Source organism: Ovis canadensis, chromosome 1 (assembly GCF_042477335.2).
Source record: "Ovis canadensis isolate MfBH-ARS-UI-01 breed Bighorn chromosome 1, ARS-UI_OviCan_v2, whole genome shotgun sequence".
Taxonomy (NCBI): Eukaryota; Metazoa; Chordata; class Mammalia; order Artiodactyla; family Bovidae; genus Ovis; species Ovis canadensis.
Genome location: NC_091245.1, coordinates 62,889,715 through 62,913,681, shown reverse-complemented (window position 1 = coordinate 62,913,681; position 23,967 = coordinate 62,889,715). Strand labels below are relative to the sequence as shown.

The following is a 23,967-nucleotide window of genomic DNA, read 5'->3' as shown; positions in this document are numbered from 1 at the left end:
ATGTTTTCACTGCACTAGAATCTCCTGTTTTCCAGACTCATAACAGTGGAGCTGCAGTTTAAACTGAAGGCCATTAACCTGCAGACTATTCGTCATCATGAGCTCCCCGACTGTTACGACTTTACTCTGACTGTGAGTGTGGGCTGGGCTAATTTGATTCCTGTCTAGAGAAAAATTGTTTTATCTAGTTATGTGTTCCATCTACTTGTGTTGAGGGTTGATCAAATGTATAGGGTGTTCTTGTCCTAATTGGATATGCACAGAGGAGACATTAGTTCAGCTAGCTCTGTTAGTCCTTTCTTAACTGCATTTTCACTTTCCGAGGTTTTAGTTATCATGGTCAACCTCTGTCTGAAAATATTAAGTGGAAAATTCCAGAAATAAACCATTCATGTATTTTAAACTGCATGTCATTCTGAGTAGCATAATGAAAACTTTCTGACCCTCCTCAGTATGAATCATCCTTTGGTCCAGTGTATACCATCCGTTAGTCACTCAGTAACCCTCTCAGTTACTTATTTAACTTATATGCACAGTACATCATGAGAAACGCTGGACTGGAAAAAACACAAGCTGGAATCAAGATTGCCGGGAGAAATATCAATAACCTCAGATATGCAGATGACACCACCCTTATGGCAGAAAGTGAAGAGGAACTAAAAAGCCTTTCGATGAAAGTAAAAGTGAAAAGTGAAAAAGTTGGCTTAAAGCTCAACATTCAGAAAACCAAGCTCATGGCATCCGGTCCCATCACTTCATGGGAAATAGATGGGGAAACGGTGGAAACAGTGGCTGACTTTATTTTGGGGGGCTCCAAAATCACTGCAGATGGTGATTGCAGCCATGAAATTCAAAGACGCTTACTCCTGGGAAGAAAAGTTATGACCAACCTAGATAGTATATTCAAAAGCAGAGACATTACTTTGCTGACTAAGGTCTGTCTAGTCAAGGCTTTGGTTTTTCCTGTGGTCATGTATGGATGTGAGAGTTGGACTGTGAAGAAGGCTGAACGCCAAAGAATTGATGCTTTTGAACTATGGTGTTGGAGAAGACTCTTGAGAGTCCCTTGGACTGCAAGGAGATCCAACCGGTCCATTCTGAAGGAGATCAACCCTGGGATTTCTTTGGAAGGAATGTTGCTAAAGCTAAAACTCCAGTACTTTGGCCACCTCATGCGAAGAATTGACTCATTGAAAAAGACTCTGATGCTGGGAGGGATTGGGGGCAGGAGGAGAAGGGGACGACAGAGGATGAGATGGCTGGATGGCATCACTGACTCGATGGACGTGAGTCTGAGTGAACTCCGGGAGTTGGTGATGGACAGGGAGGCCTGGTGTGCTGCGATTCTTGGGGTAGCAAAGAGTCGGACATGACTGAGTGACTGAACTGAACTGAACCCTCTCAGTTATTTACATGTCACAGTATTTGTGTTCAGATAAGCTTTATTTTACTTAAGAATGGCCCCAAAGCTGGTGATTCCAATATGCCAAAGTATTTCTTTAGGTGAAAAACTGAAAGCTCTTAACTTAATGGAGACAGAAAACCAATTGTATGTTGAGATTGCTTAAGCTACAAGAAGAAATCTATAGGTGACATTGTGAAGAAGGAAAAAGAAATCCATGCTAGTTTTACTATTGCAGCTCAAACTGCAAAAATTAGGGCCACAGTGTGATAAGTATGTAGTTAAGATGGAAAAAGGCATTTAATTTGTACAAGATACTTAGACCACATTCATCTAACTTTTATCATAGTATATGTTATAATTTTTCTATTTTATTATTGTTGTTTAGTCACTAAGTCATGTCTGACTCTTTTGTGACCCCATAGACTGTAGGCTCCTCTGTCCATGGATTTCCCAGGCAAAAATACTGGAGTGGGTTGCCATTTCCTCCTCCAGGGGATCTTCCCAACCCAGGGATCGAACCTGCGTCTCCTGCATTGCAGGTGGATTCTCTACCACTGTGCCACCAGGGAAGCCCACTTTTTAAAATTATTACTGTTTTTACTCTCCTGTGCCTAATTTATAACTTGATCAAAGGTGTGTATGTATAGGAAAAATATTATATATGAATTTTGGTATTATCTGTGATGTCAGGCATCCGCCGGGGATCTTGGATAAAGGGGAGGGACTCTTGTACCCACTTGTTTAATTGTTAATCATCGGTCTTCTGTACCTGAGCGTAAGTTCTCTGAGGGCAGGGACCTTGTCTTGTTCACTGCTGAGTCTTCAGGACCAAGAACAGCACCTGGCAAATACAAAAAGAACAGGTTTGTAGGTTTGTATGGTTAGCTCCCAGCAGTTGGTGGCAGTCTGCTTAAGGTCATTGCCAAGGGTTCTTGCTGCTGAGTTTCCTCACTGAGGATATTTGCAACGTATGGAAGTTATTGCTCACAGTGCCTCCTGCATGCTGCCTCTGAAAGTTCTGGTTAGCTTCCTCTTTGTATTCCAGTTGCAGATGGAGCTTTGATGCTCTGTATAGAGCACAAGATGCCTCTCATGCTGGTTCATCATCTCACAAGGATCTGAGTCAGTAACGCAATGCTGAGAGGCATATGCAGGACAGCATTTGATAACGGCTAGCCTTCATATGGTCCAGATTTCTAGTACTACAGTAGCAGTTTGTATCAAAAGTTATGTCCACAATACTTAACTAATTGGCTGTTAGAAATCAAGTTTTCAGAAATTGAGATTAAAAATATTTTAGGATGTAGTATAATATAATAATTATGCATATTGTTTAATAAGAAAAAGCACTAATTCTGTAAGACTGTATTTGGGCTACACATTTTGATCCTAATAGTAACCAGCAAGTTGTGAATTTTTAAAATTACATGATTTTTTAAAAATTGAGCTGTTAGCCAGAGTCTTCTCTCTGTCTGTCTGTCTGCCTCTCTCTTATAGAGAAATGATACTTTTTAAAAAAGTCTTATAATCTTCAGAAAATGAAAATCATGGCATCCGGTCCCATCACTTCATGGGAAATAGATGGGGAAACAGTGGAAACAGTGTCAGACTTTATTTCTTGGCGGCTCCAAAATCACTGCAGATGGTGACTGCAGCCATGAAATTTAAAGACACTTACTCCTTGGAAGGAAAGTTATGACCAACTTAGATAGCATATTCAAAAGCAGAGACATTACTTTGCCGACTAAGGTCTGTCTAGTCAAGGCTATGGTTTTTCCAGTAGTCATGTATGGATGTGAGAGTTGGACTGTGAAGAAGGCTGAGCGCTGAAGAATTGATGCTTTTGAACTGTGGTGTTGGAGAAGACTCTTGAGAGAATTATCCCCAGCTATGTCTGTTCATTGTGTATTTAGCAGTACATCTCATAGAACTGTGGTGGAAACTATATCCTATCAGGTAATTTGATAATAAAAGCCATCAGTGTGACTTTTGCCATAAATAAACATGAACTGTGGCAGTATATCCTTAATGTAAAATACAAGGATTTTCAGTTCAGTTCAGTTTAGTCGCTCAGTCGTGTCCGACTCTTTGCGACCCCATGAATCACAGCACACCAGGCCTCCCTGTCCATCACCAACTCCTGGAGTTCACTCAAACTCACGTCCATCCAGTTGGTGATGCCCTCCAGCCATCTCATCCTCTGTCGTCCCCTTCTCCTCCTGCCCCCAATCCCTCCCAGCATCAGAGTCTTTTCCAATGAGTCAACTCTTTGCATGAGGTGGCCAAAGTATTTGGAGTCAGACAAATCTAAATTTTAATGTTAGCTTACCAGTTAGTAGCTATGTAATTTTAGGCAACTTATTTAATTGGCATGAGCCTCAGTTTTCTCATTTGTAAAACCAAATTAATGCCCACCTACCTGACAAAATTGTTGTGAAGATAAAATATAGCACATATGAAGGACCTATCTAATTATCTGGTATGTGGTAGATGTTTGATTCAACAGCTGATTAAGGTTATCTTGTGTGTGCCCAGTTGGGTTCATAATATAAAGTAGTACATTATCATTCATTCATAGTAGTTTGATAAATTCTTGCAACTTGTATTTTGAAGCTCTTCATTAAGTGTGTAGACATCTAGGGTTTTTTGTGTTCACTTGAACTGACTCTTTATCATTGTGAAATGGCACTTTTTAACCCTTATCATATTCTTTGCTCTAAAATTTACTTTGATGTTAATATAACCATTCCAACTTTCTTATAACTAGTGTTAGCATGGCATATCTTTTTTCATCCTTTTAAATTATTTGTATCTTATATTTAAAGTAGGTTTCTTGTTACACAGCATATAGTTGAGTCTTGCTTTTTTAAGCCAACCTAACAATCTCTACCTTTTAATTAAGGTGCTTATATCATTTAAATTGCATGAAATTATTAATATGGTTTCTTTCTTTTTTTGCCTTCTTTTGGATTGAGTGTTTTTTTTTAGGATTCCAGTCTATCTCATATGTTAGCTTATTAGCTATAACTCTTTGTTGTGTTATTTTATGGTTTATAGTACACATATTTAACTTATTACAGCCTACTTTCAAGTGATCGTGTGCCAGTACATGTATACCATAAAAACCACCTGGCATGGTTTTCCTTCTGCATACAGGGCTTCCTTTAATATTTCTTATACTGCAGATCTGCTAGTAATAAGTTCTTTTTGCTTCTGTATGTCTGTAAAAGTATTTCACCTTCATTTTTTAAAGGTAGTTTCACGAGGTAGAGACTTCTAGCCTGGCTGTTTTTACCCTGGAACTTTAAAGATTTTGCTCCTTAGTTTCTATTGTTTCTGATGAGAAATCTGCTGTCTTCTTCGTCTTTGTTCTTCTGTGTGGGATGTATCCTCCCCCCACCCCCCGCCCCGGATGCTTTTAAATTTTTTCTCTTCATCTCTGGTTTCAATGGTTTGATTCTGATATACTTGTATGTAGTTTTCTTCATGTTTCTTGTATTTGGGGTTCATTGAATATCTTGGATCTGTGGGTTTATAGTTTTTATTATGTTTGACATTTACTCAGTGTTATTTCTTCAAATATTTTTCTATCTCTTTCCCCCTACTTTTCAGAGATTCCAATAATATGTATATTTGGGTACTTGAAGTTGTCCTCTTTCTTTGATTTAATTTTCTAATATTTTCTCTGTGCTTCACTTTGAATAGTTTTACTGCTGTGACTTCAAATAACGAATCATTTCTCCTGTATTATCTAATCTGTCATTAGTTACACTCAGTTTCTTCTTTTTCATTTAAAGAATTCAGTTTCTTCTAAACCTTGCTTAGATGTGATTGACATTAAGTCAGAGTTTATTGGATATTTACTGAGCACCTACTATTTGAAAGACCCCGAGGCTCTTTGTATGGGCAAAGCATGGTTTATTCTTGGCAAAGATTTCTGACTCATTCAAATAGTGCTGAGCATCTTCCTTGTGTGAGGCTGGGTCTCCACAATGATAAAGATGGGCATACATTATCAATATCCTTGGTTGCTTGTCACGGGAAGAAACTTATAGTCTAACATGAGTGGAAACAGATTAACTAGACTTACTGAGTTTATTTGTAATCTTTTGTCTGAAGTGATATCTGATTACACCACATGAAGATTTTCAATTAAACTCATCTAAAAGAATCCGCCTGCAGTGTAGGAGACCCAAGTTCGATCCCTGGGTCTGGAAGATCCCATGGAGAAGGGAATGGCAACCGACTCCAGAATTCTTGCCTGGAGAATTCTATGGACAGAGGAGCCTGACAGGCTACAGTCGATGGGGTCACAAAGAGTCAGGCACAACTGAATGACTGACACAACAAAAGGCAGACTTGAAAAGAACTTTCCTTTTACTTTAGGACCTGAGAGAAGAGGCACCAAAAATGAAAACAAAACCCCCAAACCAGGCTGATTTCCTTAGTTTGCCTTCCAGGTGTCTGCAAGGAGAAGGTGGGGGAGCTTGAAGGGGAAGACAGTGGAAGAGCTATGAAAGCTGTTCTGGCATTTGTCCTGTTGGTGCCTGGTATCCCAAAACAGGTATCACTGAAGCCAGACATACTGTTGGTTCCCTGAGACCACATCCTTTGTAATATTGTACATATGGTTCCAAAGTGACAAAGAAAATGAATCTTAGAAGGAAAATTGAAAAAGCTCCACCTGAAATGTTTCAAGACGGAAATAATGAGCATCTGTGTTAGTAAGAACAGCATTAAAAATCTATCCCTAGCCAAGGCTCTGCTGGAAGAAGGGGGATAACGTGCTTGTACTTGCTCAGGAGGACATCTAGAGGTGCTGAGAATGAGAGGAGGGGGAAGTTCTCTTGTGTTACAAGTGGTTCAGGGCTTGAATACTATCCTAGAAACTTAGGATTTTTAGAGACTAAACATTCTTTACAGAAGATCTAACTCAACTTTCTCAGCTCACAGAGAAATAAAGGGAACTTCCTGAGTTTGAAGGAAGTTAGTTAGCATCAGGTGAAAGTTGAGGATCTGGGTTTCCTGTAACTTTGGGAGAATTGTTTCCTAGTTAATGCATGGCAGCAGCTTGGCTTTAAAAGCAGTAGGTATGTTTTTGACCCTTTTCCTATTCTTCACAGATAACTTTTGACAACAAAGCCCACAGTGGAAGAATTAAGATAAGTTTAGATAATGACATCTCTATCAGAGAATGTAAAGACTGGCATGTATCTGGATCAAGTAAGTAATGAATTTTACTAGTTTTCAAAATAGTTATTAAATAATATTAAACAGTTATTAAATTACTCATCCCAAGGATACGTGGAGCTTCAAATGAAAGAATTGGATCATGTCCAAGTCCCTAATTCATTTTAGTTATCTAATGTTCCAAGTAATTCATAAGTTAATTTAAATGGTTTTTCTTGCCTTTTCCATGAGCCTTCACTGGCTAGTCCTTACTAAAAAAAAACTGCTTATAATTCCCCCAACAACAACAAAAAAAAATCACATCTTCTCAAACCAGTATTTATCGAGTGTTTATTGCATAAGTACTTTGAGCTACACTTTCCTTACTTCAGTGTTTTAAAATATCTTTGAGATAGGTAGCATCCCTATTTTTTACAGATGAAGAAACTAAGGCTCAGAAGTGAATTTTGGTGTCTTTGGTCATATATCCAGGGAGAATTCAGGTAGGATTTGACCCTGAAATATCCCACACATTATAATTATCTTCTATCCAGGTCGAAAAGTAGATGAAATGAGGACAGAGTACAGTCCTAGAAATATGGACACAAACTCAAGTATAAATTGAGTATCGCTGAGAATTTTGGAGCTGAACTAGATGAAATTGACTGGAAAGAATTGATCTCATTTCCTAGTTCCTTGTAGTGGTGTGTAATAGTGTGTTGTGCTTGACTTTAATGATTAGGTCAGAGGGTCTTGGATTCTAGTAAGCAGAAGCGCCATTCCAAGTACCTGCTAAGATGCAGTTTTCCCAGCTTCACACAAGATAGTCAGTAAGTCTGGCAGTGAGACCCAGGAATGTGCAGTGAGTCCTTATTCAGACTATACTTGGATAATAACTACTTTAGGGTTCCCTACTAATGGATTCACAAAGTTCAGAAATAGTAATGAGATAGCATGAATAAATGAAATAAAATGTCTTCGTTTTAGTATTCTTTTCACTAATAGGTAACTTCAAATATATGAAGACCTGGACTCACAAACTTCAATTATAAAATTTCAATCACAAAATTGTTTATTTGAAACACAAACCTGTTTTGTCATCTGTAAACATCTTAATACTTCACATACTTGGGAACAGGGAAAATGAGAGCATATGAAGGTGCCTGGGACATAAACTTTCTCTCAAATGTTTGTTTCTTTTAAGTTTTTCTGAAGTAGATATAGTCCTTCATATAACATTTAGATGCCTCTTGACAAAAGTATGGGTTGCTTCATTACAGTATAGCCTTGAGTTCTTTCCATCAGCAGAGAGCAGCCCAACTTGTTAAGTAAGACAAGCTCTGTAAGCAAGCATGTGACGGCCACCCTCCGCTCTTCACCTAGCTGTGCTTCTGCTGGGAGGACTGATTCCCAGAATCTCTGTGCGGGTGGCTCTGCCTTGTCATTCAGGTCTCAGCTAAAAGCCACTGCGTCTGGTGAGGCCTGCCTTCACTGTGCGAACAAACCTCTCTTCTCCCCATTCCCTCTCCCAAAGCTCCCTCAGCAGTGGTGCTCAAATTTTAGTGTTACCTGGAGAGCTTAGGAAAGCAGTTCCTGATTTACTAGGGCTAGGGTAAGGCAGGAGGATGTTCATTTCTAACAAGTTCCAAAGAGATGCCAAGAACCACTGATAGAGTGACGGATACTGGAGACAAACTGCAAAGGTCTGTACGCTGACTCTGCACTTACTGGCCTGGAATTTCAGGCAAGTTCTGTAACCGCTCTGGGCTTCAGTTTTCTCACCTGCAAAGTGGGGATAATCACACCTACCTCGTGGGGTTACTGTGAGGTGCAAATGAGTTAAATCTTCAAAAATGCTTGAAACTACCCCAGATAGGAAATACACTTAGTAGCTGTTTGGATTTACTTTCTTCCTATCACTTACTCCTCTCAGGAAGTATTTTGTTCCTGTACTTGTTTACTTTTTCCTCTTATCTCACTGGAGTAGAGGTTCCACAAGGTCAGGGACTCTGTCTTGTTCACTATTGTATTCTCAGCATAAAATACACCTCATGCTTAATGAGTATTTTATACCTAGATAAGTATATTTAAATAAGATATGCGGGAACCCTAACTGTATTAAGAACAAAAGATGACAGGTAATAGTTAAATATCTTTGATACATGGTTTTGAGGACTTTTAACCTTCTTTAAATACTAACAGAAGAATCTGTATCAGAGCTTTTTTTGTTTGTTATCTTTGTACAAAGAATACTTGAATTTTTAAAATTATTCTAAACATGAGTGTGGAGAAGGATCCATATAAAACTTGAAAATGTTTCTGAGGAAAAAAAAGAATGTTTCTGAGGATGGAAAAAAAAAGACGACACATTATGTCTTTCGTCAAGTGATTTAACATGAACATGTCAATTCTCCCTAGATTCATCTATAGATTCAGCATGATTCCCCCCAAAAATTAACAGTAAGATTGTTATTGGAATTTGACATTTTGGTCCTGAAGAAATATGGGAAAATAACAAGTAAGACTAGCCAGCAGAAATTCTAGGAAAGTAATGAGATGTATTTTTCTTAGGCATTAAAACACACAAAAAAGTTGGAAAGGGAAGATATGGTACTTGAATACATTCAACAGCCATTTGGTACATGATAAAAATGGCATTTCACATCACTTGCTCCTTTTATTGGTAAAAACTAATGAATACTGATATCCAATGATGAAGAAGATGTGTGATGTGTGTAGGCATGTAAACTGGCATGATATTTTTGCAGAGCAATTTCTTAGATCTATTTTTAGAAAGATGCGTATGCTTTAACCCAACAATTCCATCTTTGGATATTCATCCACCTGAAGAATCACTTGAACCTGTGCACAAAGAGGACCTGGAGAATGGATTGTAGTCGTGAAACCAGATTACAGCCTGAACATCCTTACAAATAAAGTCTTGTACATCTGTACTGAAATGACGCAATGCAGCTGTTAAAATAAATGAGGCTAAAAATGGGGGGGGCGGGTAAGAAGTAGAAGTAAATGTCACCACACTGATGTTCCAGCACATAAGCAGGTAACCTTCTTTCCTCCAGTTCAGAAGAACACTCATTACATGATGATCTTTGATGTCTTCATTATTCTGACATGCTTGGCTTCGTTAATCCTGTGTGTTCGATCTGTGGTGAGAGGACTTCAGCTTCAGCAGGTAGGAGTCACTGCTTTCTAGGAATGCACTGGTTGTTTTGACTGACAGAAGTTCACCATGCCTCCCCTCTTTTCCCTAAAGGAATTTGTCAATTTTTTCCTCCTCCATTATAAGAAGGAAGTTTCTGTTTCTGGGCGAATGGAATTCGTCAATGGATGGTATATTATGATTATTATTAGTGACATATTGACCATCATTGGATCAATTCTGAAAATGGAAATTCAAGCTAAGGTAAAATTTTTTCCTATTTATGTCATTGTTAGTATCAGATTTGCCTTAACTGTCATTTGTTTTTCCAAAATGTAAGGATTCACAGAGTACAAGATTTTTTTCAAACATTGTATTGAGTAAACCTGAAATAACAGTAATTTGTAAGAGTATAGTCAGGAAATATTTTAGGCTGTTTTTCAAAGTGTGATTTAAGTCCTCTCAATCAGGGTTGTTTGGGTAAAATACCCCATGTCATCTGATAAAATACCCCACGTTAGACCTACTGAATGTGAACTCTGAGGTTGGGGCCTATAAATTCTTGCACACACTGAAAGTCATACACACACCAAGATAACTAAGGTAAAAGACTTTTTTGTTGTTGTTCTTAGGAGGAATGCAAGAATCTTCAGTAGAAGGAGCTGGACTGTGGGCAGGAGATGGGAAGTGAGGCCAAAGTACTATTGTGCGAGTCCTTGCAGTTACTCCTTTATCCATTCAAACTGAGAATATTCCCATTTTCTTGATGTTACCATTGATGTACTGCAAGGTTTTCCATTTTAAGTTAGGACTAATCCAGCTTGTATATCAACCCTCCCCCAAAGCAAAAAAAAAAAAAAAAAATACTGTTCAAACTAATCTTGTTTAGATTTAGGTTTTTCTATCCTCGACTGCAATTAAGGATGAGTATGAACCACATGGGGAGCCTGTTTTGGTTGAGATTCCTGGGCAGAGATCTCAAATGCAATAGCTCAGATATGATAAGAGCTTATTTCTCCCTCATGTAATTGTCAGGGTGGGTTTTCCAGCCTGGCAAGTCATGCAGCTCCACACAGTCATTCAGGAATCTAAGTTTCTCCCATCTTTTTCTCTGATGACCATTGAAGGCTCACCCAGGCTGCATGATTGATACTGGATTGTCTCATGAACAGGGTGCAGCCCATGGAAGGGAGAACCTGGTATGGTAGGTAGTAGGTCTCTTATAGTCATCCCTTGGCTCAGAATGGCAGCCTTCATTCTGTCCAGTCCTGCTGGAGAAAATTTAGCCACATCTGACTGCAGGGGAGCTGGGAAGACAGCCCACACATGTACCTCAGAAAGAGAGAGTGAGTTTAGAAGCCATGGAGCAGCTGTCACCATATGCCAGGGTAATATATATCATTGAAATAGATGTTTAACTTTAGGGAACAAATAAAGAGAAGTAGGGGGAGATTTGCAGCAAATCTTCATTTTTACTAATCCCACCTACCATTAACTTCAGTGAGCCCTTAATGGTGTCCAGCAGTCTTTCTACATTTTTCTAGACCATGCATTCCCCCTGCCTTCTAGCTGATCATTTCATATTTTTTCTCGCTTGAAACTTCTAAACTTCTAATACCTCTTTTCTATCCTTTCTTCCAGCTGATGACCTCACTTTCTGTTTCATAAAATATTAAACAGAATTGAAATTCTACAAAATCCCACTTCATTTATCTACCCATCAACATCAATGCCCATACACTTTGCATTTTCTCTTACTGTGGATATAATATTTAGGTTACTATCCGGGGCCAACTCCTCCATGTGCCTATCAGATGCTGTCCCTGCTTGCTTGTTCCAGACCCATGAGCATCAATGCCCATACACTTTGCATTTTCTCTTACTGTGGACATAATATTTAGGTTACTATCCAGGGCCAACTCCTCCACGTGCCTATCAGATGCTGTCCCTGCTTGCTTGCTCTTCTTACTCTGTTTCTCATGCATCCTTAATTTCCTGTTCTCTGCCATGGCGTTTCCATGAGCATGTTTTGTTTTGTTTTTTCTTTCTTTCTAAAAAGACAAAATCTCAACCTGTTCTCTCTCCAGCTACTTCCCCATTTCTCTGCTCTCCTTTACATAGCAAAAGACCTCAAAAGAGTATTTAATACTGTTTCTGGCTCTGTTCATCCAGTTCTATCTTGTATCTGTTCTAATCAGGCTGCACGGAAAGTGTATTTTCCAATGACCTGTAACTGTTGCTGTGTCTAATATTCAGTTATTTACCCTCATTTTGACCCATTAGCAGCTTTTTAACACTGCAAGCACTTTCTTTGTTGATGAGTTTTTTCGCTGGCTGTCACTTACCTAATTTTTCTCTTGAATCATGGCTGGTCTTCCCTTCCCTTTGCTGTTCCTTCTGACTTCACCAAGCTATTTAAGTAACAGAGCTTCAAGGCACCGTGCTTAAACACCTCGTTTTTCTGCCTTTGTTTTGTGATCTTCTCCTGTCCTATTGCCTTAAAGAGTACCTATTTTCCAGTGATTTTCAAATCTGTTTCTCCAGTTTGGAATTATTCCCTGAACTCCAGTCTCAAATATCCAACTGTTTCTTCCACATCTTCACTTGAATGTCTACACAGCTTCACAAATTTAACATACCTAAAACAATCATTGTCTCAATGGACATGAGTTGGCGCAAACTCTGGGAGTTGGTGATGGACAGGGAAGCCTGGCATGCTGCAGTCCATGAGGTCACAAAGAGCTGGACATGACTGAGTGACTGAACAAAACAACTCCACCTGCAAAGTCAAAACTCACTTCTCTGTGGCCTTTCAAACTTCAGTTAATGGCAGCTCTTTTCAGCTGTTCAAGGAAAAAAACCATAGATCCATCCTTGGCTCCTCTTTTTTACTAATTCCCTCTCCTCCATATCTCATCCAAGAGAAAATCCTGTTTGTCTACCTTCAGAAATCCCCTCATCACCTTCACCATTCCCAGCCTGGTCCAAAGCACCATCAGCTCTCATCTGCATTACTGCAGTAACCATCTCTCTCTTCCACAGTCTGCTCTCAACCATTGAGTCAACATTGGATTACAGCACTCCTGTTCAGAGCTCTCAATCTCCCTCATCTATTCAAAGTAAAAGGCAAAGTTGTTAAATGATACTTGTGAAACTCTAAACTACCTGCTTCCTCACCTCAGTGACTCCTTATTCTCCTCTATCATTCTCTAGCCAGACCACTATCTTGCCAGATGCCCTCCTGCTTTTGGGCCTCTGCAGATACTGGTCCCTCTGCCTGGAAAGATCTTCCCCTAGATTCTTGCTTGGTTTGCTCCCTCACTCCCTTCATGTCATTGATCAAATGCCCCCTTTTCAGTGAGGCCTTCCCTGATCACCCTTTTGAAATGCAGTGCACAGCCATCCTTTGTCCCCTCCCCTGAATTTTCTCCTCTCCACTTACCATCAGCCCATGTATGAAGGGTTGCGCTAATTAACGTCTGTCATCTCTCTCTACACCCACTAGAATGTAAACCTCATGAGGGCAGGGAATTTTGTCTGTTCACTACTTTGTCCTTAGCACCTAGAATGGTGCCAAACTCTTTGCTACTCAATAAATAATTTTTGCCCCAATGAATCTCTGCTATATAACTGATAATTTTTTTCCACTGTGTTTTAGAGTCTAACAAGTTACGATGTCTGTAGCATACTTCTTGGGACCTCTACCGTGCTTGTGTGGCTTGGAGTTATCCGGTACTTTGATTTTTTTCAGAAATACAATGTAAGGAATTCCACAGATCTCCAAGCTGTTGGTATTTCTCTTTCAAAGTTACTGCACTGCTTTGTTTGAAGGACAGAGGGATTCTAATAACCTCTTTTACTTTCCCAGCTCCTCATTCTCACCCTCCAGGTGGCACTGCCCAATGTCATCAGGTTCTGCTGCTGTGCAGCCATGATTTATTTAGGCTATTGCTTCTGTGGATGGATTGTGCTGGGGCCTTATCATGATAAGGTACTAGTACACAACTTTCTCTGTCGCTGTTAAGCTCTCAGGGTAGTACCAGTGGCTTGCTATTCTTTTAAAATAAGCTCCTTTTACTTTGTGACTCAGCCTTAAACGTTGAAGGTATTGTGTCTGTTGCCGTGTTTTTAAACTGGTGAGGTAAGACCAGGTGGCACTAATGGGAAAGAACCCGCCTCCCAGTGCAAGACATGTAAAAGATGTGGGTTCAATCCCTGGGTTGGGAAGATCCCCTGGAGGAGGGCAGGGCAACCCACTCCAGTATTATTGCCTGGAGAAATCCCATGGACAGAGGAGCCTGGCAGGCTATAGTCCATAGTGTTGCAAAGAGTTGGACACGACTGAAGCGACTGAGCACACACGCAAGGTAAGACCAGCTTGAGAGGATGGTCGATTCCTTGGTTGCCTCAGCTCCTTTTGTGAGCAGTGTCAGATAGTTAAGTGCTTCTTACCATCAGTGGAGCCAGCTTTGACAATTTGACTCATCAACATATATTTATGGGCTATTTAGGTAATTTTTATTGAAATGTGACTTTATTTTTTAAAGTAGTATGGGGAGAAACTTGTAGAAATATTTGAAAATTTTGTTTACTAGAGTTATAGTCTTGACTGTAATACCATCATCTTAAATGGAATGAACTTTAGAACAGAAGCATGAGCATTTGTGTTCGAGACCTGAATGCAGAAGCATTTCAAGGATCTCTTTCTATAGAAAAGTAAAGGAGAGGGTAAAGGCTTGACTCAGAGGAGCTGGTCTGTCCCTTCCGTGTTTTTCTTCTTCAGTTCAGGCTCCTCCTATGAAGAGGAACATCAAGAAGGAGCTCCTCGTTCCAAGAAAAATAGTAGGCATGTACATACTATGTAGATCACAAAATAAATGTCTATAGGAATGACTTTTCCCGGTTGTCTCCATTGTGTACATGTTATTAAACTTTTGTTTGATTTTCTCTTGTTTTTTTTAAAAAAATGCCTGTGGTTCCCTAAGGGTATTTGTTTGAAAGGGTAACTTGGGATATCTAGTTCCACTATTTTTATTATGGAGTCATGATCAAAGTCTCCAGTGGGAAGGAACATGAAATAAAATGAGTATTTTTTTTTTTGCAGTTCCGATCTCTGAACATGGTCTCTGAGTGTCTTTTCTCGCTGATAAATGGAGATGATATGTTTGCCACATTTGCAAAAATGCAGCAAAAAAGTTACCAGGTCTGGCTGTTTAGCAGAATTTACCTCTACTCATTCATCAGCCTTTTTATATACATGATTTTAAGTCTTTTCATCGCACTGATCACTGATACGTATGAAACAATTAAGGTAGGGTCATCAAGAACCGCGAGGAGTGACATTTCCCTAGAACTTGTAGAGAGTCAATAAAATACAGTACCTAATGGGGAGGAGATCAATGGAATGGTAATTTCTTCTGAGTAGAGAAAAAGGACTTCAATTTTAGATCCCGAGAAACAGAATTTCTAGAATGTTGAAAGGTTTGTCTTTGAGTAACTGTGTGTTTTCAAACAAGCTTTCTAATCTTTTATTAGCATTATAAGGATCATTAGGTATTGGGTTAGTGAAACATAACATTTCAGATGGTCAAAATCTTGTGGGGAACTTTTAAAATCCAATTTTCATGAAGAAAAATTGACCTCTTTATTTGAAGTGTGCTGTAACTGAACTCATCATTCTGCTAGGCCCTTCTTGGGACCACTCCAGAGGCTTGGTCTCCAGAACAGTCAAGGAACTGATAGGTCAAGAACTCGCCATGTATACGTTCCACATTTAGGAGCATGATTTGAAAAGCTGTTATCATTTAGTCGCTCACTTGTGTCCAACTCTCAATCACTACTACTGTTATTCACGCTGGATTTTAAAAATCAGTTTGAGCCCTTTAAATTATGGAAAGGCAGAATAAATATCCATATGTATTCAAATTTCTAATAACCTTCCCACATGGTGCTAGTGGCTCAAGAACCCATCTGCTAATGCAGGAGATGTAGGAGACTTGGGTTCGATCCCTGGGTTGGGCAGATCCCCTGGAGAAAGAAATGGCAATCTACTCCATATTCTTGCCTGTAGAATCCCATGGACAGAAGAGCCTGGTGGGCTACAGTCCATTGCAAAGAGTTGGATATGACTGAAGCAACTTGGCCTGCACACACACGTTAGTAGTAGCACATTAGGTATATTATTGGCATAGACACTTCCATCTGGGGACTTCTGTTTCTGAACATGAGAGGGTAATGAAACCTGATGCCATGTGAATAGATAAGGAGAAAGATGATCAAGAGTTGATGGATTATATATTGGTAATTACAAATACCTTGTTCAGGCAATCAGGGCTGTGACTTCATTCTTACTGAATCAGGTGTCAAGAACTGACTGTCCTCAATGCTCACTTGACCTACTTGCTTAGAGTCACCAGGGAGACTGGAAAGAATGTAGTTGTACCTGTCCAAATCCCTTCCCATGGTGCTCTAAAAGTTCACTGCCTTCACCTCTGCATGTAGAAAGCTATATTTTATTCAAGGGTGATGATATCTGAGGTCTCAAAGAGTAATGTGAATGGACAGCTCTTGACACAAGCTTAAGACTCTTAGTTTAGATGTTAACCTCTTTCCACGGACTCAGGGCACTTGTCACATGGGTGAGTCCTTTCTGATCCTTTCTGGCCCAGGGCCCATTCTCGGGATCTTAGATCCCCAAACTGAAATAAATATTGGATCTTTATATAAATCTCTCTGTCTGGAAGAGAGACTCCAAAATGGTATGCAGGCTGGATTTTCCCTGGAAGGAGGTCTTAGATTCAGATTCAACATGTCCATTTCAGGTTGACTCAGACCCATGAAAGAGAGCCCAGGAGGACACTGCAGAATCTTAGACCCACTCTTCCTTAGGCAAACCTAAGAGTGGCTCCAGAGGCTCCATCGCCATGAAAATACGTGGAAGCGAGTGAACTATCCCTTTAGAAAAACCCCTGCCTAACCCACCCCTGTGGGTTTCCCAGGTGGCGCTAGCGGTAAAGAACCTACTTTCCAGTGCAGGTAGATGTAAGAGATGCAGGTTCGATCCCTGGGTCGGGACGATCCTCTGGAGGAGGGCATGACAATCCACTCTAGTATTCCGTGGAGAATCCCATGGACAGAAGAGCCTGACCGTAGGGTCGCACAGAGTTTGACACGACTGAAGTGACTTAGCATGCATCCCACCCCTGTAGCCAAATGATCCACTCTGAATTTGAAATAAAGCTGTTCTCAAGGGACTTATTAATGAAAACTTTTTTTTTTAATTCTTCTGTATAGCATTACCAACAAGATGGCTTTCCTGAGACTGAACTTCATATGTTTATATCAGAGTGCAAAGATCTGCCTAATTCTGGAAAGTACCGATTAGAAGAAGACACTCCAGTATCGATATTCTGCTGTTGTAAAAAGTAGCTGTTAGGCTAATCTGTGCTCTGGAGAGAATATATTATGTAAATGAGTTGAGAGATAAAAATAGGTATTTTAATATCAGATGTAGTATGTCTGAAGACTACTATTTTGAGCAAATTGATGACTGTAATTCATCAAGAACTGTGTTTATATTTTTAAAGCAATATTTAATGTCTATAGCTTTGTGCTAGATTTATTTTTTTTTTAAACCCACTTTGATGATGGAAACTGTTGGATTCTTGTCCTGTTTTGTTTTTTTTTTTGCCACTTTTAGAATATGTTTTCCATACCTTTCTTTACTCTTGCTTCCAGTTATTTTGACTGTGCTGACTGTGTCATCAGTAGAAACAGTGCCTGGTCTGATATCAGCCAAGTCACTAACCCTGGCCTGGACCATTCTCAGTGGTCATCTGAGAGACGGGATGGTTGCTGTCTATCCAGTAATCATTGGTGGCTCAGATGGTAAAGAATCTGCCTGCAATGCAGACCTGGGTTCGATCCCTGGGTGAGGAAGATGCCCTAGAGTAAGAAATGGCAACCCAGTCTAGTATTCTTGCCTGGAAAATTCCATGGACAGAGGAGCCTGGTGGGTATAGTCCATGGGCTTACAAGAGTTGGACACAACTGAGTGACTTTAACTTTCTAAAAGAATGAGAAGGAACAAAGTCACCAGCTAACAGTCACATATTTGGTTCTGAAGGACAACTGTTATTTGATACTGTTTTGATTTCTGGAGAAGATCAGATTTTTTGGTACTCACGTATAGGTTTTCTCCTTTCCTATAGTATTAAAGGACAAAGTTGAAAAAGTATTCTATATATCTAAGAAAATTAAAGTGCATACCACAAGCATATTCAATCCCACAAGGATTTTTATTGGTACTTGCACAGCCTTGTGAAAAGTAAATGATGCACCAGGTCCCTTGGGGGCACATTCATTCTCACAGAAAAGAGTAGCATTTCAGGGTCACTAATCGTGGTTTCATGGGGAGAAGTTCTATAACTGACATCAGAAATATTTTAGAAATCAATTATGTTCAAAATTTAAAAATCAATGGGAAATGTATGCCTTAAAAAGACATAAAACCAAAGTCTCTACTCCTTGCAGACTGCTGATTAGAAGCTTCAGGGATTTTCACAACATAAGTCTTTGTTTTGTGTGCTGTTTATTCAAACAGAAATTAATTCAGTGATGTAATGTGCAATAAAGGTTTTCTGAAAGCAAGCTCTTTTTCACGGAAATTGATTTGTTAATTTTTCATTTTAAGGGCTAAATGAAGGTAACCTCAAGACACTGAACTCTTATTGTTTTAACACAATAACATTCATAATAATGACTCTAGGTGTCAAAATGTGAGATTCTGCAATGAATATAAGCTATTTTGTAGTACCTATGGCTTTTAAAAACTAGAAATCTAATCTCTAGGTGAATTTTTTTTTAATCTTCATTCTAATATTTGTGTCACAATCATTTTTGGAATTTGCTGGAATGCATTGAGTTTTGAGATTGTGTTCATTATCTGACAGATACTTCTTTTTACCCCTTCAGAAGTTTTTGGATTAGCAGTAATATTTCAGTGGAAATGTGAGACCACTGACTTATTGCTCTGAGGTTTTGCTTTTCTCTGAAGTCACTATGTTCCTCCTGTGGAAATACAGCCAATGACTTAGCACCTTCACATCTTTCTCCTGATTGTTCAAGCTTTCTTATTGTCGGGAATCCATGATAAACTCCAAGGCCTAATTTTTAGTAATCATCCCCATGATCTTAGCTGGAAAGTTTCTAAGCTTCTCACCATTAGGTAGGATATGGGCTGTAGACTTTTCACAGATGTTCTTAATTGAGTTGAAGATATTTCTCTCTGTTCCTGTTTTGCCAACAATTTTAAAAATCATGAATGAGTATTGGATTTTGTCAAGTGAATTATTTGCATCTATTGATATTATTGTGATTTTTTTTTTTTTTGAGCTCACTGATGTGATGAATTACATTAGTTTGAGTTTAGAATGTTGAACTAACTTTGCATACCTGGAATAAATCCCACTTGGTTGTGGTGTTTGTTTATTTTTACACATTGTTGCTAGAGAAGGCAATGGCACCCCACTCCAATACTCTTGCCTGGAAAATCCTAGGGACAGAGGAGCCTGGAAGGCTGCAGTCCATGGGGTCGCTGAGGGTTGGACACGACTGAGTGGCTTCACTTTCAGTTTTCACTTTCATGCATTGGAGAAGGAAATGGCAACCCACTCCAGTGTTCTTGCCTGGAGAATCCCAGAGACGGGGGAGCCTGGTGGGCTGCCATCTATGGGGTCGCACAGAGTTGGACATAACTGAAATGACTTAGCAGCAGCAGCATACATTGTTGCATTCAATTTGCTAATCTTTTTTGTTGAGGATTTTGCATCTATGTTCATGAGAGATACTGGTGTGTAGCTTTTTTGTTTGTAACGTCTTTATCTTTTTTTGTTATCAGGGTAATGCTAGCTTCATAGAATAAGTTAGGAAGTATGATCTCTGCTTCTGTCTTCTGGAAGAGATTATGGAGAACTGGTATAATTTCTTCCTTAAATGTTTGGTAGAATTTACCAGTGAACCCATCTCAATTGGTGCCTTCTGCTTCAGAAGATTAGTAATTATTGATTCAATTTCTTTAATAGACATAGGCCTATTGGATTGTCTATTTCTTCTTGTAGGCCAGGAATAGACCCACATCAATATAGTCAACCGATCTTTGACAAGGAGCAAAGGCAATACAGTTGAGCAAAGACAGTCTTTTTCGCAAATGGAACAACTGGATATTTACATACAAGAAAATGAACCTTAACATAGACTTTACATCTGTCACAAAAATTAACTCAAAATGGATCATAGTTGTATATGTAAGATGTAAAACTGTAAGATTCCTGAAAAAAGAAAAATCTGGATGACCTTGGGTTTAGCAACAACTTTCCAAATATAACATTAAAGGTACAGTCCATGAAAGGAAAATGCCTTTTTGAAAGTGAAAAACAATGCCAATTGTGAATTAATTTACTAGTTTAGAATGGTCAAGATTTGGTGCCTAGAAACAATAATTTATATCTTAACGTGTGATATTTACAGCTTTCAGCCATCTGACTCCAATTATCCTTCAATCTAACACTGCCCGCCTCTTCTCCATCCCCAATTTCCTCAAACACTCAGTTTAAACATTTCCTAGAAGCTTGTTACTTAAAAAGTGATGGGTGGACCAGCCGTATCAGCAGCATCTTCTAGTTAGAAATGCAAACCCTCAAATCCTGTTCCAGACAGATCCACTGAATCAGAGTCTGTTTATATCAATTTGCTGATATAAAAAAGTGTTATCCCAGTTTACAGTCCCCTTCTAAAGGGACTGTAGTTCCTAGTGGAGTCCTAACATTTTGAAGTGAAGGGTTGTCCCTTTATAGTGGCTTTGTTTGTTTGTTTTAAATCTTTTTATTTTGTATTGGGGTATAGCCGATTAACAAGTGATAGTTTTCAGGTGAACAGGGAAGGGACTCAACCATACATATACATATCCATTCTCCCCCAAACCCCTCCCATCCAGGCTGCCTACAGTGGCTTTTGTTTTTAATTAAAAAGGCTTAAAAATTCTTTAGCATAAAAATTATATATATAGATATATATCTGTATAAATATAATATTTCTTACTTACAACATAAACTTCCTCCAACACTCTCCAACCAAGCTACAGTCTGCCTCTTTACACCAGTGTCCACGTCCTTCCCACAAGAACAGTGCTGGAACATTTCCTCTCCTAAAAAGGAAACACACCACTGCTGCACCCACCTGCAGGGACTGTGAGTACACAAACAGGATCTTCCAAGTCTGTCTATACCCAGTGGGCACCTCTAATGAAACAGGCTCTAAACGAAGGCCTTTGCCCAATGGCCTATTGAAAGTGACTTTTAAAAGGGGCTGTAAAGAAACAGTGTTGCCTGCCATTTCAGTTCTACAAGCATCAAGCCATGGACAGTGTACCTTGAGGGGAATTCAGGATGATAAAAAATAGCTTTCTGGGCTTGGTTACACCGAGATAGTTAAGATACATATCTAAGTCAGTAACCCCAGATTCTTCTCATACATATAAAAGCACTAAGATCATTAACTTGTTCTTTATGATTAGCAGTGATCTTTGGATGTTCACCCACCCCAGCAAAAAATTCATGCACATTCTGGCTCTTCCCCTACCTCCTATTGAAACGAAGCACGATCGTAAGGAGACCCAAATAATAAAAGTAGCTGTTAAGCATAGTCGGAGACCTTTAGCTCCTTCTCAAGGGCTATAGATAATATTCTGAGCCATTGCCTGTGTGCTCTCTTCTAGATACTGAAACTCCTACCAGGTGGAAGAAGTTGCCTACATCATGACCAGACTATATCCGTGATGTAAGCTGCCACAATTCTGAGAACTGGCCTCGAAGTAAAAACAAACCTACCCTGGAACTGAAGATTAACTGTACCTAAAACAATCGAGATGGTGTTGGTCAGATATCAGAGCTGAGTGAACTGCTTTTGCATGTAGCCCCTTTTACTATGTCTGGAAAAGCTCTTGCCCCTGATTATGTGGGGATGGGGGAGCTGGCCTTTGGACAGGTGTTCCCTTCCCTACCGGACACAGCATCGGAAATAAAGCTAACTTTCCACCATCCTGGCCTGTGTATTGGCTTTTGAGCTGTGAGCGGCCACACCCCGCTTTCGGTCACGCTATTAGTCAGACACGACTGAGTGAGTGAGCATACACATAAGCCTTAGCGCCTCAGAGCTATCTGATGGGCTGTTTCCTGGACTATTGTCCTCAGTAAAGTCCTCAAACAAAATTTAAATCCCAGCTTTTGAGTGCTGTTCTTTTCTTTCCATGGACAAAGGGATCAATTACGTATCGTTTTATATACATTTTGTGTGTTCAGTCGCTCCAGTTGTGTCTGACTCTGCAACCCTATGGACTGCAGTCCACCAGGCTCCTCTGTCCATGGGATTTCCTGGCAAGAATACTGGAGTAGGTTACCATTTCCTTCTCCAGGGGATCTTCCCCATCCAGGGATCAAACCTGCCTCTCTTGCACTGCAGGCAGATTCTTTACCGCTGAGCCACCGGAGAGACCCTTTATAGATATTACTTACTTCCAAGTGCTTCTATCTGGAGATGCATATTCTCAGAATATTCTTTGCCCAAGGTAAACCCAAAGACCTTTTAAAGTGAAGTCGCTCAGTCGTGTCCGACTCTTTGCAACCCCATGGACTACATGAAGCCTTATCAGGCTCCTCTGTCCATGGGATTTTCCAGGCAATAGTACTGGAGTGGATTGCCATTTCCTTCTCCAGGGGATCTTCCCGACCCAGGGATTGAACCCGGGTCTCCCTCATTGTAGACAGACGCTTAACCGTCTGAGCCACCAAGGAACAGTTGCTAATTCGAACAGCCTGAACCTCTCGGACTCTGCCGCTCCTGCGGCTACCAATAGGAATAGGGTCTCTCGGAAAAGAAGCTTTCGGCCGGTTGGGACTTCCAAGTCAACATAATCCTCAGCCGAAAGTGGCATTTGGGTAAGTAACCGTGACCCTCCTTTCCAAGATTCATGTCCCGTTTCCAACAGGCGTCCTCCTTAGAAGTTCTGGGAGGGTAGAGCAACAGTGGCTGCAGACCAGCACGTGGTCTTATCTGGGGGTCCTCGGTGTTCAGCCCTGGGCTTGGCATTCATTGAAAGTGTTCCTTGTCTTGAACGCATCAAAATACAAATGACTTTTAAAATGGTTAAAGGACGGATGTCAGAATCAAAAGAATGCAGAAATCAAGGAAGGATAGAGTCAGGCGCCCCGGAGGGCAGGGAGTGCGCAGCCCGGCCACCCGGGGGCGGTGTGGAGGGCGCGGCGGCTGCCCAGCGTTCCACCGCCCGCGCCGCTTTTGAAGGTGCTTCTCCTCCGCACTACCGCCCGGCAGCCACTCAAGAGGCCTCCTTCTCCCGCCGCTCCGGGCAGCACCATGGCTCGCGACGTGGAGGCGCTGGACCTGCCGGCGTGGAGCAGGGCCTCAGGTCTGTCCCAGGGACCCCAGTGCAGGTCAGTACCCTGTGGGCGATCGCCGTGGGGGGCCCCTCCATCCTGCGGTCGCTCTTCGGGGGGGGTCTACAGCCACCCCTCCCCGGGCTGCTCTCCTCCTTGCGTCTCCTGGCGCTCGCACCTCTGCTCCGGGGACTCGGAGGCCGGCTTGTGCGGAAAAAGTGCTCCAGGACACCAAGTTGAGACGCTCTCCGGACGCGCTCCAGCCTGGAGCTTGGAGACCAGGCGGAGGTGGGGACTCGCGGTGGGGCGGGACGCCTGGCCACGCGCCCCTCTCCCCAAGGCGTACGCCGACCAGCCTGGTGACCCAGCCGCCGGCGCCGCCCTAGCGACCCCGCGACTCCGTGTGCCTGCTCTCCGACCTGGGTCCGCGAGCACCGGGCAGCTGGTGGAAGAATAAGAGAGAGGGGCTAAAAGGAGGGGGGCCCCTAGGAGGGGTCTGACTTCAGGGGAGGCGGTCCCGCAAAGCCGAAATGCGTGCATTGAACTATTTCGCCTACTCCAAACCTCGAGAGCAGTGGAAAGTTTTGAAGGTGCAGGCATGAGCGTGCAGCCCTATCCTTTTCCCCAGGCCAGGAAGCCAGAGGACAGATCAGGTGTTTCCAGGTTAACCGTCAGATGAGGCGCCTGAGCTGTGTCTTTCTAGATACTGGACTCTGAAGAAATCCTCATCAAGTAGATGACTTTCCTGTTCTAGACTAGAACTTTCTTGCTGCCTTGCTTATAGA

General features: G+C 40.9%; 2 protein-coding genes across 7 annotated transcripts in view; both read left to right on the top strand.

Annotated features, from left to right (window-relative positions):
* Nucleotides 1-18,383, top strand: part of MCOLN3 (mucolipin TRP cation channel 3) — a 36,309-nt gene extending 17,926 nt beyond the window's left edge. For 3 of the 5 annotated variants that reach the window (XM_069570614.1, XM_069570780.1, XM_069570695.1), the window contains exons 6-13: nucleotides 36-132; nucleotides 6,529-6,628; nucleotides 9,655-9,767; nucleotides 9,849-9,998; nucleotides 13,393-13,494; nucleotides 13,603-13,725; nucleotides 14,839-15,045; nucleotides 17,028-18,383. In XM_069570614.1, the coding sequence (XP_069426715.1) occupies nucleotides 36-132; nucleotides 6,529-6,628; nucleotides 9,655-9,767; nucleotides 9,849-9,998; nucleotides 13,393-13,494; nucleotides 13,603-13,725; nucleotides 14,839-15,045; nucleotides 17,028-17,162 (1,027 nt within the window). In that variant the 3' untranslated portion in view covers nucleotides 17,163-18,383. The remainder of the gene's footprint in view (nucleotides 1-35; nucleotides 133-6,528; nucleotides 6,629-9,654; nucleotides 9,768-9,848; nucleotides 9,999-13,392; nucleotides 13,495-13,602; nucleotides 13,726-14,838; nucleotides 15,046-17,027) is intronic. The other 2 variants (XM_069570869.1, XM_069570944.1) reach the window with 1 other exon arrangement.
* Nucleotides 18,384-23,008: 4,625 nt separating this feature from the next.
* MCOLN2 (mucolipin TRP cation channel 2) overlaps nucleotides 23,009-23,967 on the top strand; it is a 63,408-nt gene continuing 62,449 nt past the window's right edge. The window contains exon 1 of one of the 2 annotated variants that reach the window (XM_069596171.1): nucleotides 23,009-23,239. In XM_069596171.1, the coding sequence (XP_069452272.1) occupies nucleotides 23,163-23,239 (77 nt within the window). In that variant the 5' untranslated portion in view covers nucleotides 23,009-23,162. The remainder of the gene's footprint in view (nucleotides 23,240-23,967) is intronic. The other variant, XM_069596199.1, reaches the window with a different exon arrangement.